General features: G+C 44.9%; 1 protein-coding gene across 5 annotated transcripts in view; it reads right to left on the bottom strand.

Annotated features, from left to right (window-relative positions):
• Window positions 1-2,445: 2,445 nt before the first annotated feature.
• acot7 (acyl-CoA thioesterase 7) overlaps window positions 2,446-21,380 on the bottom strand; it is a 76,766-nt gene continuing 57,831 nt past the window's right edge. For all 5 annotated transcript variants that reach the window (XM_048241134.1, XM_048241136.1, XM_048241137.1 and 2 more), the window contains 2 exons: window positions 17,011-17,195; window positions 2,446-2,949 (listed from right to left, as the gene is read on the bottom strand). In XM_048241134.1, the coding sequence (XP_048097091.1) occupies window positions 2,851-2,949; window positions 17,011-17,195 (284 nt within the window). In that variant the 3' untranslated portion in view covers window positions 2,446-2,850. The remainder of the gene's footprint in view (window positions 2,950-17,010; window positions 17,196-21,380) is intronic.

The raw sequence follows: 21,380 nt of genomic DNA, 5'->3' as shown, positions 1-21,380 counted from the left end.
CAAACACAGACACACACACAGACAGACACACACACACGCAATCTTGTGGCTGGCACACAAGTGGGTTGGTTGTCACCTTAGATGCGAGCAAGCGCTGCTGGGTGAAGGTTAATGACAGTGCAGGGTTGACATGCTGAACTGTGACACTCCCTACTGGGCTCAATGAGAGCAGATGCACACTCGCATCTCCTGAGCAAACGAAACTGCACTTCTGTTTAGACACATTGGCATGCACATGTGACACTGAACATCATCACGATTGGATTAGATTTCTTCAGGCATACAGAATCAATAACATCTTCATGGCTGGACTAGAAAAAAAAAATGTTAAACAGATTTAAATGGTTCAAAGGATAGAAAGATATTTGCAAATCCAAACCAGACAAATCAGTGACAATAGAGTATGTCTCTCTATCACTAAAATAACAACCAAGAAATTCTATTTGCCTCTAAAGCCAATTCTCTAGTGGTATCGATAGGAGTCTCTGAGGTGATGTCATGCTTAGTGCTGCATGTGTGTAGCGTTCCCAGAAGAAATGAATGGTTCTGTGGCGCCACCCCTCCCCCTCTCCTCCCTTGGGAGACCGCTGAAGTTCATGAGGGGATAAAAATAGAAATGTTTTCTCTCATCATTTCTGCCTGAAATGTGCCGCTTTCGCCAATGTGAGGATGTTTGTTTACCCTGACTACCCTGTAAGGCTGCAGACCATTGCCATCTCTGAAAAACGTACTGTATGGTATTTTCGTAACAAAACATTTGTGAACATTGAGCCCATATCTACTGGAGTATAAATAAATATACTTTCAATATATATTTTCTAGAAAAGAATATAATAGGTATTTATTGTCATTGTCACAGGTACAACGGAATATAAAGTGCTTTTGCCGTCAGTGCATCATTCATGAGTCTATAATTCATTTTCCCTGTATGAAGCCGTGCCATCTTTGTTATGTTAGTGGTGACTTGCTAAGCCATTTATACAAAGAAGTTAGTCACTGTAATATGAAGGCAAGTTTTTTAAAATGTAAAAAATCAGATATTAATTCCCTCCTACATGTCCATAGGCAAAATTACAGATATTCCTGTCAATAAAAATCTAGGGTAACACTTTACTTGACAGTATCGACATAAGAGTGACATGACACTGTCATGAACATATGACACTGTCATGACACATGAACATGAACTTGTTATGACAAAAACTGAATGTCACTTAATAACAGAAGTGTTATGTCATAAATGTTTGACTTGTTTATGACACATTCATGACAGTGTCATGTCAATCTTATATTGATACTGTCAAGTAAAGTGTAACCAAATCTAGTTTATTGAAATGTATTGAAGTTCACCGTGTGTTCAGTACAGGTAGCTGGCAATATTTAAAAAAGTAGTAAAGAGTTGCAATGTTTCCAGGGCTGGGCAGCCTGAAAAACAATAATATGGCCTTTATCTGACTCTTTCATCCAATGTAAGATAATATTATGCTATTGTATCACCATAATGCGTAACACTATTATGATTGATGAAGCTTCAAAGCTATAAGATTGTACATTTTATATTATTTCAATAATGCCCCAGAATGAATCAAGTACTTAGTTTTTCTTTGTATCCTAATCTCCTCTTACTGAATCCCATACCTCAGTATAGCCATAAATATCCTTGACATCATGCATCAATTTCAGTAGTCATGGCAGAGCTGATTGCTGTGATTGCTCTACGTGTATGGTGATTTGTGAATGGCGGTTGATGGATGAGCTGTCCATTTAGTTGCACTGAGGATGCGCATGGCCAATAAATCTGTCAGAGCCCAGTCTCCTTGGCCAGCACTGCCCTCCTCCAGAGTCCTCTCTCCCTCCCTCTGTACCTGCCGTCTCCCAAGTTTTTAGGTCGCTAAGGACATGCGGCCTCATTAAATAAGGGAAAGGTCTTGGGGTTAGACATTGTGTCCTCTCCAGTACCTACCTTATTCAGTATTTCATGTGTACATACAGTACACACATTGTCACACACAAACATATTCTCTCTCTCTTAAGCACATCATGCACACACAAACACACACCCACATGCATACACAAAGCATCTTTCTGCTCACTGTCTGAATTTATGATGGGCATCAATCCCATTTGTCATCTCATCTCTCAGAGGGGAATCCCGAGCATTATCAATCATGAAAGTGAGTGAGTGTGTGAGTAAGTGAAAGAGAGAGAGAGAGATATATGGAGAAAGAGAAAGAGGGAGGGATAGAGTGAGAGCAAGGCGACGTAGAGAAAGAATGAGAGAGTTGAGTCATATGTCCTGAGGGTCGGACTGGCTCAACAGTGAAAAGATGAGTATTGGAGAGTGGATGGCCTCTTTGATAAAGCCAGCAAAGAGCCCATGGCACAGCTCGACAGCAAGGGGGAAAAAAGACACAGACCCACTTGAGTGGAGGAAAAAGGGACTGGTGACATGCTTTTTTTTTTTTTATTATTCGTACAGAGGACCTTTGAGGACTTCTGGGACATAGGACATGTTTATTTCTTACATCATTTTTAAATAATAATAAAAAAAACATCTGAAGATAAAACAATAAAATAGCAATAATATGTTTCATTTACATACACTGAGTACTTTGGTATGTAGCACTGAAACATTTAAAAGTAGAGAGAAAGGGAAAGAAAGAGAGAGAGAGAGAGAGAGAGAATTCATATGGCATATAGATATATATGTGTGCATACATATATGTTTTCCCTTTTCAGTTTGTGGAGCTACAGGAGTGAGAGAACAAGTAGAGGTTCCTAACGCTTTGCTGGGCGGCATGATGTAATACTTCTCTATAATAAGCTATGAGGCCTGTCATGAGCGATATGTCATTGGTGACGCTCCTTATCTGCAAGTCTCTTTGCCTTGTTCTGAAGGTAGCGCATTTTGCCCTCCTCAAAACGCTTCTGTTCCTCTTCCCCTTCCAGCTGCAGACAGAGAAAGAGTGAGAGAGAGGGGGGGGGAGAAAGAGAGAGAGGGAGAGAGAGGGACGAAGGGAGAAAGAGAGAGAGAGAGGGGGGGGGAGAAAGAGAGAGAGGGAGAGAGAGGGACGAAGGGAGAAAGAGAGAGAGGGTGGGAGGAAATGAAACAATAAAATCATTTATTTTATTTTTGAAGGACAAAGTGAAAAAAACCAGTACAGTTTTATTTCTGATATAGTTTATAACTACAGGGCTCTCCTATATTTAGCCAACAGATGCAATTATGCCAATTATTTAAAGATAAACAAACAAACAAATAAATGATCATGACCCAAATGTTTTCATTTTCATCATGGGTCGTTATATAACCCTAATTTCCACCCTGGCCAGAAAACAACTGAACATGCTACACCACAGGAAAAAGAAAAGGTGTTAAACCCATGTTGAACATATCTACCCAGGGCAACATCCTTCAGCACACAAAATCTAATCGGATTTACCCACATTTCACACTGCAAATATTAGTGCACAGATGTGACCCAGTAATGTGTGCTTGCATGCTGCTATGAAATACCCTTTACACAAACAGAATCAAACCGGTTATTCACTCAGACCACATTCAGAAACCCATTATTGAAAAAAATATTTTTGAACAATATATTAAACTGCAACTTCTGGAGGGATGTCTTACTCATTTGCCCTGAGTCTTTCACCTTGACTCTAGGAGAGCACTTGGCACCGAAGTGAATTGCGCACTACTGTGCAAGAAGCAAACAGTGTGTGTGTGTGTGTGGTCGTCACTTGTGTCTCAGTCTCATGGTGGGTGTAGCTGGTGTTGGTGGCACCATGTTAATTAAACCACATGGCATTTCAAATTTAAATACACGTCAACACCTCCGCTAATAATTCACACACACACACACACACACACACACACACACACACACACACACACACACACACACACACACACACACACACACACACACACACACACACACACACAGAGGGCTGTTAGACTCTGCCACGTGTGCTTCCTTCTCACTTATGGCTCTCTCAGGAGGGTTCTCATTCTCAAGAGACCCACCTGTCTCCAAAAGCCACGGACAGAAGGCATCTCTGAGTTCCCCTTTTAGGATACTGGCCATTTTTACCTCTGAATATCCATCCTCCACATCAAAGAAGCTGTAGACGCACATATTTCCGCCTACAGCTATGGATGCACATAATTTAGAGTTGCTGTATTTAGCATTTGAAAACTTTTTCATTGCCTGCTAGTACACACATATATAAATATATATATATATATATATATATATATATATATAATATATATATTATATTCATGACAAGGTCTCAATCAGCACCTAATTAATCCATTAAGAATCTGGCAGGTGGACTCGCAAGACAACGTGTTCCTGGAACCACAAAAAAGAATAATTAGTGCATTAACAATGATTAGTTCATCCTAATCAAACTCATAATGAAGTTCGGGGAGCTATAGGCGTAGGCAGTCTTCATTTTTACCACAGAATACTTCCTAGAGAAAGAGAGGGGAGGACAGAGAGAGGAGGAGAGGGGGAGGGGGAGAGTGAGAGAGAGAGAGAGAGAGAGAGAGAGAGAGATAATAGGGCTTGCAGAAGATGTCAATAGAGGTGCATGATAAAGAGGTCCGCTGTGACCCCGCGGTGCATTAGCAGGAGCGCTGTAGTGACGAACGAGTGTCTGCGCCCAGCACTCGTCTTGACTCCAGGCCAGACTCCAGGAGGAGCAGTGTGTTTGGGCTGCACGTTTAAAACTACAGTAACGCCGAGCGATCTCCTGAGCTACACACATTACAGTACAGACGCTTGCCGTGTCGCACATTTGCCTGGCTGATGTCATGGTGCAGGCCAATGTCCTGTGGCTGTGGGGATAGAGAGAGCGAATAAGAGAGTGAGAAAGAGTGAATATGAGAGGGAGAGAGAGAGTGTGAGAGAGTGTGAGTGTGTAGCGTTGTTTCTTTGTGGATGTGTTGTGTGTGTGTGTATAGCAGTGTCTGTGTATGTGTTGGTGTGTGAGTGTATGCATGTTTGTGTGTGTGCCTATGTATGTGTATAGCACATGTGTTTGTTTGTGGATGTGTAAGTGTGTGTGTATGTGTGTGTGTGAGAGAGAGAGGAGGAAGTAGAGTGTGTTTATGTGTGAGTGGGCGCTGAGTGCCTCTTGTCTTGCACAAATTGAATTAGGATGAAGGAAATGAGGCGGGTTAGTCAGGAGAGAGAGAGAGAGGTCGAGAAAGAGAGAGAGAGAGTGAGAGATAGGGGGAAAAAAGAGAGTAAGAGAGAGGGAGAGAAAGAGAGAGAGAGTGTGTGTGAGAGAAAGAGATAGTGAGAGGGGTAAGATAAGAGACTTGCAGTTCATGTTGGCACAGTGCCAAGCTGATTGCTGACTAGGGGAGCTACAGCATCATGAAGCGAAGCCTCATCAGCCACTAGTGTGGAAAAGGGAGTGTGGGCAACACTTCACAACTGTGTTCATACAAAGCTTTAGGAGCGTTTGTACAGTGCTAATAAAGGCTAATGGACTAGTCCTCTGTCTTGTTTTCATCATGAAGCGAAGCCTCATCAGCCACTTGTTGGAGCGTTTGTACAGTGCTAATAAAGGCTAATGGACTAGTCCTCTGTCTTGTTTTCAAAGAAACCCAGTGTAGAGGTTTCTTTTGTTGTCCTGTTGACCACTATGGTGGCTGAGCTAGAATGTCTGACTCACTTGTCCAAAGGAGAATAATCCACGTCCACGTCTCACAAAGACAGTGACATAAATGATTTTGGCTCCTACACCCATGTTGATTTGATTCCATTCAATGACCAAAAACATAAAGCTTATTTATTTATACAACAGAACTGTAGATTGGACCTTTAAAATAAACTAAAGTGTGGGTCTTTCCATCTGACCTTTTGTAAACTTACCCTTCAGAGATAGGGCTGCAAGTGATTAGTTCAAACTGATGACCCACAAAGACAAAAAGCACATAGGAGATATTGATATCCTTTCAAAAGCATCAATATCACTCTAAATGGATATATGAACTTTGGCAAGGTCAGATGACACACATGATTTCAACAACTAATGCTTATGTTTTTTTTTCTTCTTTTTTGCTTCACTGAAGGTCTAGAATGTTCCGCCCACAACCGAACAACCAATATAGCAGATGAGCTTTTGCAATTTCCACCAGTCTCATTGTGCACAGGGTTTGTTTTTATTTCTTCGAAGAGACTCGACAGCATCGAGATATTCCAATTCAGCGATCCTATTTAATGGTAACAGAGATACGCTTGGATTCCCAAAGCAGCACAACGCTTTATATGAGTACATCTCACATTTCACTGTAATCACATTGTAAATGAAGACATCCAAAACCCCGGGCCCAATTTAAAACTGGCTTCTCATTCGACACTGTTCCAATATCATAACAAACCCATTGTTCGTCCGCAACGCAGCTGCAGTACTTCGCCAACACAGCTAATTGGTAGACTGGAATGAGCGGTGAGCAGATGTGCTATTTCCCCCTTGCTGTTATACATTCACGGCTGCCAAATCGTTGAGGTTACCTGGCCAGCCACTTTACCCAAAAGCAGGATGAATGCTTGCTCAGGTTCGTTTTCCACTCTTGCGCTCAGGCGATGTGCAAGGAACATCTGTGCTACCGAATGCTCCGCGCGGGCGGATTAGATGGCCGTGCCTGGACTGGGCAGTGCCGGCCGTGTGCTCAGGAATAATGAATAATCAGGAGTGGTTAACATGCAGGCCCCCTCTCGCCTCCTCTGCAGCCGCCCGGAGCAGGGGAGAGAACCAGCGCTTGGGGAGATGACCCGACCTGCAACTGACCTGCAGAGGATCAGCGCGGGTGCACACACACACACACACACACACACACACACACACACACACACACACACACACACTCACACTCACACTCACACTCACACTCACACTCACACACACACGAGGTATACACATATGAGTGCACAAATGGGCTGGAATTACAGTCACTCCCTCATACTTCATGTTTTCTTAATCTGTTTCTTTCTGGTCTCTCTTTCCACACACACACACACACACACACACACACACAACACACACACACACACACACACACACACACACTCCATTTCATCTCTCTCCATCTCCCCCTTCTCCCCAGAATAAATAAACGCTGCTATAAGTGTCCTGCCTATTAATTAGGTGGATTTATGCGGGCTCAGACGCGGTCCTGTGCAGGACACCCTCAACTCAGCCCCCCCGAGGCCTGGGGGGACGCTGCCTCCTTAATCATCCAAATTACACCTACTTATTACTCGGCTAAATTAATCTCCTTCCGCAAGTGGCAACTTCAAATAATGAAGAAGGTAATTAAGAACAGTTGGCGAATTGGAACTACTGAAAAGAGGCTGATAGGCGGGAACATCATGCGTCGGGAAATGTGCGTCTTCGACGTGGCTGACTGCTACACATCAGCTGCTAGTTGTCTGTAGTTTGTCCTTGAGTGTGAAGGAGAACCACCAGTGTGAAATGATACAAATATGAGGCCTGATGAGATGTGGCATTGCTTAACTCACGTTGCTCTCTAGGTATGTGTCTAAACACCTGAAAAACACCAAATATTATTATTATTATTATTATTATATATATAATAATAATAATAATAATAATAATAAACACCTGAATGAGACATTGAAAATACTGTAACCAACTCACTGTATCCAACACACTGCTAAAAGAAGCAGTCAGTGATTTGGGTGAAAGTACAACACTTTTGCTTGTGCTCCCATTTTTCATGATTTGAAGTAGACCTAAAATATGTAAGATTCCTTATCTGCACACAAAGGCTTATTTGTAACAATTTTGGTTCACAAATCTGTTCAATTATGTGTTAATGACTGTTTGATTAAACTACATACATTTATTGTAAGAGTTCATATTAAGTGTGTGTGAGAGTATGTGTGTGTGTGTGTGTGTGTGTGAGAGATTGTCGATAGTTGAACAGCCATTTAACCTACATCCCTCACTATTTTAAACTATATCCCTCATTTAAAAAAAAAATACTTTAAACTACATCCCTCACTTTTTTGCTCCAGAAGCTGTTTGGCTGTCTACAGTATGTGGAATTGTCTACAGTATGTGGAACTGTCTATGTGGATATGTGGAACTGTCTATGTCTATGTGTTGATGTAGGATGTAGGATGGCAGTAGGATGGTAAAGGGGAAAAAGAGACAGGAGTCCAAACACCAAAGTACTCCAGAGCGCTGTCACCCCTACCCTGCCTCAAACCTGGGTTTAGGGGGTAATACACCTGTAGCTTGACAGCAAGGCCAAAGAGCTCTTTGAGACCTGTGTTTGAGGCCAGGACTGCGCCTTTCAGAAAGTAAACATAAACAATAACACAAGTTACCCTCAACATACCTACTGTTTTCTGCATCCCTGAAATGTTGGAAATGACACAACCGTTCCCATTAATTTTCTATGAGCTTCAGTCAATTTAAGTGGAAACTGTTATAACAAACAGAAATCTGCACGAAACATTATCCATGGAAGAGTTCAATGGCATAATTAATTTCATTCCATCTACAGTAGATACTACACAATCCCATTTCATGCCTTTCCTAAACTCTCAGTGAATTCACTGAATTTCATGACTTTTCCAGGCAATGGAAAATGGGATTTTAATGGGACTTTTCCAGGATTTTCTATGATACTGTGACTGTGAGAGAACCCTGACTTGAACATCTGTGTGGAGCTGGCCATGGAGGTGCTGATCCAAGCACACTCTGCCCGACTGCATTGTCCACCTCTGGGCAGTCCAGCCAGGCAAGCGCTCGCTAGCTCACAGACACAGCCATAAACTGTCAGCCTGTCAGGCAGGCCAATATGGTTTGTGCTTTTCATGAGGCTGAAATATTGATTTCATCTCGGCCGAGATGCTCCGACTCTGACATCTGGCTGGCTGGCATGGCAGAAGCTGTCTCGGGACTGAAGTAGGGTGAAGTGGGTTTTTTTTTAATCCCCTTCCTTTTTCATTTTCCAGTTGAAAAATGAGTATGTGCGAAAACAGTGCCAGTTTGCAGGGGATGAATGCAGCTGCTGTTGTGATGAACTGCAATGAACACAATGCACTAGCTTCAAAGTCACTAGGTCTGTGTGTGTGTGTGTGTGTGTGTGTGTGTGTGTGTGTCTCTCTCCCTGTGTGTGTGTGTGACTCTAGGCAGTCAGCTTTCCCTGAAATCCGAAATCTCTTTCAGGGTGAACAAAACACACAACAGGAATTCCTTAATAATTTCTTTCTTTCCCTGAAAAGAGGAAACGCCACAAGGGCCTAATTATACGGATTATGAGAATGGCTGTATTCATTTTTAATCAAATTATAGTGATGCTCTGAATTAGGCCTCCTTTGGTGGAGGGATGATATTTAGTACAGGAATGACTACATCTCTCACTCTCTCTCTCTCTCTATATATATATATATAAATATATATATATATATTTCTCTCTCTCTCTCTCTCTGTACATGGAGAGAGAGACAATTTGGAGTGACTTCCAGACAGCAGCTTGGCTGTGGTGAGGCCGAAATGCGGCCGTCACCAGTGGGCTTGTTGTGACCATGATGTCACAATTAACCTGCAGCGGAGCGCGGCGCCCCCTCTGATCCCAGTGCAGCCAAATGGCGTCTGAAGGTCGTCTGTGCCCTCTACGCCCGGGCCAGAGATGCCATGCACACAGCACAGCACAGCACAGCACTGCACAGCTTAACCAAAGTCCTTTTAGGCAAGTCCCTCCACTCGGCGGCCATATACCAACGTTTTATGGGCACTCATCGGGCACAGTCTTTGGGTCGAACTTGCGGCGTCGCGCCAAGGCTTCCGACACCAATCTTGCTCCAGCGGCGAGATCACAACACATGATTGGCACGATGTCTTCACAACACACCATATGATTGGCTCAATGTATTCACATCACACCACATGATTGGCTCAATGTATTCACATGTCGACGTTTTGCCGAGGAAGGGGTGGGATATGTGTAGACAACATATTGGCGTGACCAACTAGCCCCATGCATTTCTATGGAGTATTTTTTGAGTGCTGTGTCTCCACATTAGAAAGTCTCTGGCTTAACACAGCACAGCACAGCGGCAGCAGAAAGAGCAGAAAGAGCACAGGAGAGGAGTACAAACACTCATACACACTCATGTGTGTGTGTGTGTGTGTGTGTGTGTGTGTGTGTGTGTGTGTGTGTGCGTGTGCGCATCCATGTGAATGTATGTATAGGTGTGTGTGTGTGTGTGTGTGTGTGTGTGTGTGTGTGCGCGCTTGTGTGAGTGTCTGGGCATGACAGAGAGACAGAGACAAAGAGAGAGAGAGAGAGAGAGAGAGTTTTTCAGAGTCTGAGTAAGATGCAGCTACTCACTGATGCAGACACTGATGATGTACAGGCTGGAGGGACAGATGGGTGGCTGGATTTATGGAGAGAAAAAGGGATGGATGGATGGATATATAGATGGGGAACTGGGATGGCACAGAATGATGAACCTAGACTAACGCCATACTTAAAAATAGCTATACTGCAGCAGTGTGGTCCTCCTGAAATGGTATCTGAATAAAGCCTTAATGGCAGAGGATACATTATAACAATTCAGTGAAAAGGAGAAGCTAAGATTCCATCACACAGACACACATCAAGGAGAATCTGAGGGGATGGGTGTCTGTCATATGCCTCGGAAAGGGAATCTCTAATCTCTTCAGGTTCAGGCTCTGGGCTTTGTACAGCATGCTGAGCCAATTTCAACTGTTTTGGTGCTATATAAACAAAACCGAACAGAACTAAAAAACTATTGATGTGCACATGCTTGTTATCTTATCTAAAGGCAGAGATAACAAAACATCTGTTCCAGGCCCTAGAAAAATAGGTCACATCAGGAACAGTGCATCTGGTCATCCGGCTTTGAGAGACTCGGTCAGCTCATTAGCACCTCTGTCAACCTGGGTGGTGTTGGAAATAGCATCCGAAAAAGACCAGGCTGCTTGGTGGGGGCACGGATGAGCCCGAAAGAGCCTACAATGACGAGGGGGCGCGGAGAGAGTGCCAGGAGAGAGCTGGAGCCTGGCGAGGGTCTGGGCACGACTGGCATCGGATCTGGGGGCACAGCCAGGCCGGACACTCTGCCAAGAGCCAGGCTGGGCTCAGCGGCATTAACCAGTGAATAACAGGTAGATGGAAATAACCATCTGGACAGGGCCATGACTTTTGGAGTGGATTTTGATACTGTGTGTGCATGCTTGTGTATGTGTGTGTGTGTGTGTGTGTGTGTGTGTGTGTGTGTGTGTGTGTGTGTGTGTGTGTGTGTGTGTGTGTGTGTATGTGTGTGTGTGTGTGTGCGCGCACATGCACGCGCATGTGCCTCTAGGAATATGAGCATGCATTAACAGAGTTGTCCTCGAGATTTCATGCGAGGCATTTTCCTTCACACTGAAACAGGGGAACATACAGTGAGATACGCCGAGCCAAGAATGACCGTATGTATGCGTTACAGCACACAAGAACACCTGACAGTACAAACAACAGCTCTGGTTGATCCTAAACATTTTACCCAGAATTTACAATTCAGCATCAGAAAACACTGTAAATGCACAACATGCATGGGAAATCGACTGAATCTGTCCAGCTGTCCATCTGACACTTGACCGTGCTGTCCAGTGGAATGTGATGATGGCTAACAGCCCTCTGATATGTGATCGGCCATTAGCTTCTCTCGGTGCTCTTGCGTCCTCAGGAGGGGCACCCAGTGCAGGGAGCACGCTTCCAGCGCACACTTTAACCCCTCGCTAAACGACCACGGCTAAAAATAAACCCAGCGCCTCGTGTTGCCTACTCGGCGTAACCACGGCAACGTCTCTTGTTTTGCGAGGAAGGGACCAGCTGAGTGTTTGTGCAAGAGAAAGAAAAAGAATCTCTTGCAATGTCTCTTCTCTCTCCATCTCTCTCCCTCTCTGTCTCTGTCTCTTTTTCTTTCCTCTGGTGATGTTATTGCCTTCTCTATACATCCTTCTGTCCTTCTGTTCAGACCTCTCTGGTCTCCTCTATTCACATGTCTTTGTGTGTGATTCGTCTCTTTCCAGCTCTCCCTCCCTCTCTCTTTATCTCTCTCTCTCTTCCCTTCTTGTCTTGTAGTGCCTTCATCTCCTCCTGTCAGATTCCCTATCTTGCCTTTCCCTCTTTCTTGTGCTTCTCTCTCTCTCTCTCTCTCTCTCTCTCTCTGTCTCTCTCTCTTCTGTCTCCCAGGCCCCTTGCTCACACAAGAGGTATCGCCACCATTTCCCTGGCCGCTGCACGACAAAGGCGATTCACTCGGAGGATATATGGTCTGTCTTTTCACTGCCTTCTCTGTCCTTCGCTTTTTCTCTCCCTCTGTGTTCCTCTCTCCATCTCTGACTTTCTGTCTGTGCTGTGGTGGTGCTAAAGAGTCCCCTTAACACCCCCGCACACACATACACACATCCTCACACAGTCCCCTGCCATATCTGACAGCCCACCCTCGTTCCCAGCACCGTCCCCCTTCCACCTCCACCCCGAAACCCTGCTCAGAGAGCTATAACGGGAACTCCAGAAATAGGCACCCGCATTTTTTTCCCCTTCTCGACTTAGAGAGATAAAAAAAAAACACCTGAAGTCAAAAAATAGCAGCCGCCGTGCCGTGCCGTGCCGTCCCGACCATGAGCTACGTTCCAGCCAGAACGTGGCCACCACTGGCTGCCAACTGACAAGGCCAATTAATTGAAGGCTGCTCATCCAACTCCAATCTTCTCTCTCTCTCTCTCTCTTTGTCTCCCTCTCTTCCTTCCCCCTCTCTTATTTTTAAACGCAGTAGTATTTATAGCACTGGAGCTGCCCTGGGGAGGAGTGGGATTCAGCACTCTTGGATTCTGAGGACAGTCTCATGGCCGGCACTGGCTATCTGCGGTTGCTCCGCACTGATGCACGGGGCTAAACGGCCAGTCGCCTCTCCTGAGGACGGACTTCACATGGGCCCGCAACCTCACATGTGGTCATAAAAAACCATTCGATTCGCTTGGGAGCAGCGACTTTGCGGCGATGGAGTTGTTAACGTGCTGCGCCTCACGTATGTCTGTCTCCAGAGGCCTGGTTCAGAGGGTTGCTGGTTCCTTGGCCCAGTGGGCGCTCTCTCTCTCTCTCTCTCTCTCTCTCTCAGCCTGCCTCGGCTCTGATCGATCAGCTCGCTGCTGCTGCTGAGGCGCCTGGAGGCCGTTATCTTATTAAAAACACATTACCATCCCCTTCCACCCACTCACAACACACCACGCGCTCTGCTTCACGTGTGACCACTATGTGTGCGAATATCTGCAGAATTGTGTGTGTGTGTGTGTGTGTGTGTGGGTATATATTTGAGTATACATGAGTAGGTTATATGACTTGATGAGTTCATGTAGGCATGCATATGTGTGTGTGTGTGTGTGTGTGTGTGTGCGTGTGTCTGTGTGAGTGTGTGTGTGTGTATTTGTGTCTTTGTCAACGAATGCCGAGTCCTCTCCTTCACACTACAACAAGGCCATTCTTACATATTCAATCTTTCTCAGTACACAATCATTAGTATTCTGCACAGCATTTTCAACAGCATCTCTTTCATTAACACAAAGAATGGCAAGGTCCAATGCAGGGCTATACAGTCACAGAGTTAAAAAAGAAATCCATAAAACTTATTTATGCGGTGGATTAAGGGAGCACTTTGTGAGCAAACACAATAACTCTGGCCCCATTTGCGGCTAATCAATGCGCGGATTTGGAGGTGGAGTGGGATTTTCCCCGTTTGTTTGGTTAGCGGTGGTGGCGTCAGCCGCGCTGCTGTTCCTGCCGGCGCTAGCACTCCTACACCTGTGGGCTGAGAGCTTGTTAACAATGCTGCTATTTCAGAGAGACGCGCTAAGACACGCTCATCGGGAACATCAGGGGCGCATGTGAAGGAGAGACAGAGATGGCGAGACTGGAAGCCCTTTCAGACATACGTGCAAGACCGGAGGTTCTGCGGATGTTAAACAGTGGGGCCGTATATCTGAACGACATAAACGGTCATATGGAAATCCAACGTAGCTGGTTGTTCTACTGCTCCCCCCCCCTAGTATTTCCTCCGGACATTATGTAAATGTGCTGTGTCTGAACGAAGTGTAGAACATGCGGTTAAAATTCACACCTAGTGAGAGGGCGTGTCGGTGACGTTTCTTTTGTGCGTCCATGTGGTTAAATCTGACTTAAATGCCAGTGTTATGATGGAGTGGCATAGTGCTGTCCAGAAAATCTCTGACCAAGAAAGATGCAGACATCACGGAGCTACTGTCCATGAGGGCAGACAGCATTGTGATAGAACACATGAAGGGAACGGCAAGAGACACGTTGATGTAGCCTACAACCGCATTGCAAGGCCAAAGGAATTCAAAAGACCAAATCATCAAGCAGAAGGCGCTGAAAAGGCAGTAGCCTACAGCGACGTCGTTGACAACAATAACAGGAGTATTTAATAAATGGTCGGTTTTCTGTTCATTGATAGCCTTCTCATGACCTCACTGCTGAACCCGATATTTGTTGACCAAATGAAAACGAAGAAAACACAACGTTGTTCCAAGCTCCTTACGTAAATGCAATAGACACATGGGGAGAGGATGCTTTTGGAAAAATAAACCATGAAAAAACGAACCACTTCACTGTTGTGTTAGTATTTTGTTTGTTGCTTAAAAACGTTGTATATGATGGCCTTGAAGTCTTGAGTTAGCCTACTGAATTGGCTGGCAGGCTACCATAAAGTTTGTGCATGCTCTCTCCAACGCAAACCAGATTTGGGGTTCCATAGCCAAGTAGCCTAATTCTGCTACATAACGTTGAAAACAGATGAATGTGTTTATTTAAAGCACACATACAAATACTGTAGGTCAGTTTCAAGTGCGCACTTACGTAACTACTTCAAGTATTAGCCTACGCACAATAGATTTTTCTTCTTTAGCCTACATAATGCATACACTTTGTAAACAAACAGCAGCTGACAGTGGCCACATATATTCTGCATCATATCTCGCCTCTTGTGAACTCTACAAGCCCCCACCCCTCACTCGACAACCACACGGAGATTCTGTAATTGTACGTGTATGTTGTTCACACATAGGTCAGTATAAGGTCAGTATAAGGTCCTCAGGTTAGCATCATATCTGAATCATCCGAAGGGTAGGACCTCCGTTTGACGAACCTCCGCATGTACTCCGGAGGTTATCTGAAAGCGCTATGGGTGAGAGAAAAAAGGCGGGAAAAGGGAACGAGAAAGAGAAACATGAGGAAGGGTGGGGTGGGGCGATGAGGTATACGACATGTACTATACAGCCAGCTCTTGTTTACATATTTTTCCTTTTCATATATATATCAGTATCATAGTTGGCCCCACAAGACTTCCTTTTTAACATTCCATATGTTATCTTAATGCAGAGGAAGTAGATTGGGGCCCAAATAGACCGTTCAAGCATTGTTTTTGTTTTTATTGTTGAAAGGGTCTATATATATCTATCTATATATATGTATATATATGTATGTATATATATATATATATATATATATATATATATATATATATATATATATATATATATATATATATAGACACACACATCATATATGCATGTGTGTTTTTTTTCTCTTTTGTTAAGCACTTTGCGACTGTGCAATACTGCATGAAATACATGATAAAATAGTAAGTTTGAAGATGGTAATAAGAGCTACTAGATGATGGGGGGGTGACAGCCTTGTGGGAGACACTTAAGTACACTGAAAGCAGAGAGGGAGATGAGGAGAGGACTCCAGCGCTCCCACGAGAGTTGGGAGGGGATAAGGAGGAGGTGTGGGTGGGGTTTCAACAGTAATGCAGCACACGTCCATCTCGTGTTTCATGCAAAATTCTAATGACTCTGGATGTCATCCAGGGCTGCCACCCAACACCAACATGCTACTGCACCACATGAATATTTCATCCTCATATTTAAACCTGTTTTCATAAATGTTTTCCCGCACTGGATATGTTGAAGGGCTAATGTCGTTGCTGTGGAAACATTTAGCCCCCCTTCCCACACACGGCACACACACACACACACACACACACACTCACACACACACACACACACACACACACACACACACACACACACACACACACACACACACACACACACACACACCCCTCAGAGCTGGCTTCCCTGATAAGACGCAAGTGCAGGTCTAGACTGGAGGGGTTGAGTCTCAATTCACACAGCAATTTAGAGTAGGGGGGCCAGGTTCCGCTCACGACATCCTTTCCAGGAAAGCCAGCCACGGATAAATCACTCCAGAAATAGCTTTTTCCCACACGGAGATGGGGAGCAGCCCAGGGGATCAGAGTAAGTTTGGCTCCTCTCCATTGTTCCCTTTTTGACCCTCTGTGGCCAATCACAATGAAGAAGCACTCTGCATCCTGTCTAAATGCCCTTCAGATTGCCAGGGTGCTCGGTTATGATTAGGTGTAAACAGCTGTGTTAGAGCAGAGGGCCAACAAGCTGCTTCAAATCCCACACCTACAGTATCCATGTGAACAATGTGTAACGGCTGATGTGAACCATCAGCTCAAAATCGGGCTTTCCCCTGTCACCAGTAGACAGAGAGGACCTGAGGTGGGCCTACCGCGCGGCATCAATACGCGTCTGACACTCAGCTCAGCTGTTGCCCTTTAGCAAACACTGGCTCGCTCACTTTGAGTCAAGATTATCTCACTACACAAAAACACATCGATGATGACATTTTGGCAAGACTAAACTAACTCCGAGACATACGATAAAGATTCTGTGTGTGTGTGTGTGTGTGTGCGCAGGTGTGTGTGTGTGTGTGCGTGTGTGTGTGTGTGCGTGTGTGTGTGTGTGGCGTGTGTGTGTGTGTGTGTGTGTGTGTGCGTGTGTGTCTGTGTGTGTGTGTGTGCGTGTGTGTGCGTGTGTGGCAGAAGGTGTGCTTACGTTGAGCGGAGGCACTGGGAACGGGCGGTTCTCCTTGTCCAGGGAGATGTAGGTGAAGAAGGCAGTGACGGCGCGGAACTTTCCCTCCTCCGCCTCCACCAGCGGATCGGCGTCCACAAACACCTCGATCTCCATGGATTTGTTACTGGTAAAGGTCATCCGGCCCGACACTGTAATCACACAGCCTAAAGGAGAGGGGGCAGAGGTGGAAGGCAAAGTTCACACACACTAATACACACAACCTCAGGCACCTACACATGTGACCCTGAAAAGAAGTCACGTATAATATATATTATTTACATTTATGGCACAAAGCAGTGTGACATAGTGTGTACTTGTACCCATACAATTTCACATCTCCTTTCATTGCACTATTCTCAAGGATGGATTAGGATCTGGTCTAGATCATACAATGCCACATGTCACTCATCTTCATCATTGCCTGTTCTCTTTTTATGCCACATTTTCATCTGTGAACTCTGCCTGTGGATGCGCCTGATTCATCGTCCGTGCGTTGACGAGGGGTGATGAAGTTTGTGACAAGCGCTACAATCCGGAGTGAAACATGAGGAAGTCGTGACCCACAGATCCGCGCTTTTCCACAGTGCAGCTCCTCTTGTCTGAGAGCAACCGTGGTGTCAGTACACTTGTTGAGACAGTGCCACAGTGCTGTGAACGCCATGATCCTTCTTCATTATCACATCGGCTGGATATCAATGCTTTACTGAGCACCGAGCCTTTTAACCCCTGCTTGGCTCTGGCTTTCTGTGAAGTATTGTTTGCAGTAGCACACTGCTTTACATGCATGGAAAGATTATAATAATGACAAAGAAGAATTCATTAAAATAATGTTAATCATTGCTTGTGAAAAAGGAAACCTCTCCTTTTTCCCTAGCCACTCTCTTAACATCCAGACTTTGCACATGCCCTCACCTTTTTCTGATTCGTTTCAGGGGTTTCATTGAAGTGCTGTGTATGTGTTTATGTTTTGTGTGCATTCTTATACTACGGTATTTTAACTGTGTGAGGTAAATCGTACCAGACACCCCTACCTAAAGTGGTTTAACCCAAGACTTCATTGGGGTAATTGGCTGGCCTATTTAAAGGCAGTTTCATTTCACACAGGAGAAACGAGAGGCTGGAAACACGAGAGACAAGGGAAGACACATGGAAGAGCTAGAGGTCCAGAAATCAGGGAAGTCGTAGAGGCTAAAATATAATGTTATTTGAAGTTAACCCTTGTCTGCTGTGAGGCATGGGGAAAGTTGGTCCAGAGTTTCACAAGGTCGCCTTGTTTGGACCGGGAGGCTAAAATAAATTGCCTAGTTTGTTGGCAATGAGCAGTGTTGTTCTGAGTGTACTGAAGAAGCCTGTATTTCATGCCTGGACTCCAATTGTGCTTCCCGGATCTGCCTGGTTATGGGCAATAAATCCTATATATTCCTCACAAAGGGGTCAAAGGTCCTCCTATTTGCTATATGCAACAATCTGATCAGAATTTGGGGTTCTTCAGAGTTCAGAGAGTTCAGAGAGATGTATTCATCACATACACAGTTATATCAGTATATAACAAGCAGTGAAATGTAAGCCTGTTTACCCTATTATTGAACTGCTGTCTCCTGCCACCTTCTTCCCTTAAACACCATCGTGTCCAGTGGCGCACCTTCCTAAGTATGGGGGTGGCTGCCTGAGCCTCGGCCCCTCACATTGTGTTGTGTCCGTGTGTGAGCACTTAAATTTCCGTGTGTGTGTGTGTGTGTGTGTGTGTGTACATGTCGGTGCAGAGTGTGTGTGTGTGTGTGTTTCCCTTTCACAGTGGCAGCTGGTGAGAGGCACGCACACACAGACAGGAAGTACACCCTGTGCAGTCTAGAGAAAGACACGACACAAGACAACACACAGAGCCAGCAGGCCCGTTCTTCCACATGTTCCTCCACCAGTCCACCCAACACACAGCCTCTCTCCTCCCCCTTCGTGCATCTCCACCTCCACCGTTAGTATATGTATGCATTTCTCATCACCTCATCCACTTCTTCCTTATGTCCCCTTTCTCTTGCAAACACACACACACACATGCACACAAACACACTCATTCACACAAACACACACACAAATTGCAAGGCTGTGGCTGTCACAGTTACATTAATTAGCCTACTGCTGGCACTGGATCATGATACAAATCAATGATACGAATACGAACCATGTACTGGTTTATGAAACATTAAAGTGTCTGTTTGGAGAGATATTTCTCAATGTTTACCATGTGTAAAGTTGAACACACACACACACACACACACACACACACACACACACACACACACACACACACACACACACACACACACACACACACACACACACACACACAGAGAGAGAGGAGCAATTACCTCCATGTTTCTCAGCAGAGGACTTTGATCTTATCCTGCAGGATTTTTTTTTTTAACAGCAATTGTAGCTCTTTTACTTTTCCATTACACCGAGCCATCTGAGTTTCACACACAACTCTGTTGGAGATCAACACACAGAATGTGAATGAGCCTGCGCACTTTTGGACTTGGAAAATGGGACAGGGAGAGAGAGTGGGAAAAAGTCTAACAGCCCCCCCAACCAACAATCAACCAACACACACACACACACACACAAGACAAAAAACAAGCCCGTGCCTACCCATAAGCCCCTGCATCCCCGGTCTCTGTCACTTTCACAGGGCAGACGGGCCCAGTAGCATCCCTTAGGTGCTTTGGCAGGGAGTCAGGGACTGAGAACGACCACAGAGGATTTGATGTACGGGGGAGGTGGAGAGGGGTGGGAGCCTGGGAGGGGGGGGGGGCGGGGTGTTAGGTGGATAGGTGGGTAGGGGGAGATCTATTTCCAACCCTCTTTGAAGTACAGTACAAGTCTTGTCTTATTTCCATGGCAACAGAGACTGGTGGTGCTGGTTGATTCTCTGCTGTGCTCCCCCCCTCCTCCTCTTACTTTATTATCTCTTCTGTTTCTCTCTCCAGCCAGCTCCCACCAGACCTGGACCAGTCTCAGGGCCAAAGAGGCTGCAGGCATTGCGGTCAGTTCTTTAAGGGTAGCCCCGGGGAAGTCCCGCCTCTAACGCACGTGTGATGAGAGCGGCCATGCTTGTGCCAGGGCCCACTTCAATTAGCTGAGAATCATGTGCATGTGCAAATAAATAAGTAAATAAATAACAACACATATATATATATATATATATATATATATATATATATATATATATATATATATATAGTGTGTGTTTTGAGAGAAAGTGACAGAAAAGCAGACACACTGTACCCCCGCCTCTTCTCTTCAGTCCAATTCCATTTCTTTTTTTGGATGCGATTTCACGGTGGATGCTCGAGTCGGCGGTGGAGATGAGCCAGGGGCATGTGTTCTGTGTTCAACTATTCAGATAATTGGCTGAAAATAGCAACGCGTGAGGTAAAAATAGCAGCAGGAGTATTCTCCAGACGGCTGCATGCTAAGCCCTGCTGCAGTGGGCTGCTACAGTACCACTACACCAGCACCGGCAGCCGCAGCGGAGGCTGGATTACTGGGTTCCTGTGAGGTGCAGAAAATAGCCCCGTCTCATGCCTAATTAATGTACTGTACCGCTCAAGCCACCTTTACCCAGGGATCTCTCTTTCTCTTTGTATGCACACAGAATACACACACAAAGACGCCAATAGATATTTCTAACATGCACGCACATACATACAGGGAGCTAAATGCCACATGGTGCTTCTCTACTGAATACACAGTACACACACACACAAAACAGGCCTTATTGACTGATTTCGGCTATTGGTAAATTTATATGACATTTACCAATTGGCAGTAGATATATCTGTTATGTTGAATCCATTCTGCACAAGGTAAATGTTTGGCTATGAAGGCCTGAAAGACTTGAAAATGGTTCTGTTATTTTTTTTTTTCTTATTTTCTTTCTTCTAAAGGTTATGATGTACGACAAAAATAAGTAAACAAACAAAGAAAACCATATTGATATCAGCCAAATTGTTATTTTATACATCGGTATTGTTGTCAGCCCAGAATGTCACAATCGGTACAGTAAATCCCTAGAAACATTCGCTCTATATCTCTCTCTCCTCATCTCACACACACACACACACACACACACACACACACACACACACACACACACACACACACACACACACACACACACACACAAGAAAAGAGCAAGAGACAGCTTAAGAGAAAGGCCATAAATGGAGTAAGCCAGCGCATCTGTATTCCCCTAATGGCCAGTGTGGAAGGCCCCTCTGAGCCCCATGGAGCCCAGGATGCTGGACGTGCCGTGTCTGTGCGTCAGGAGCTCAGCAGTGGGAACCCTGCCC

The sequence above is a fragment of the Alosa alosa genome, chromosome 4, assembly GCF_017589495.1.
Source record: "Alosa alosa isolate M-15738 ecotype Scorff River chromosome 4, AALO_Geno_1.1, whole genome shotgun sequence".
Lineage (NCBI taxonomy): Eukaryota > Metazoa > Chordata > Actinopteri > Clupeiformes > Clupeidae > Alosa > Alosa alosa.
This window is presented reverse-complemented; position numbering and strand designations above follow the sequence as displayed.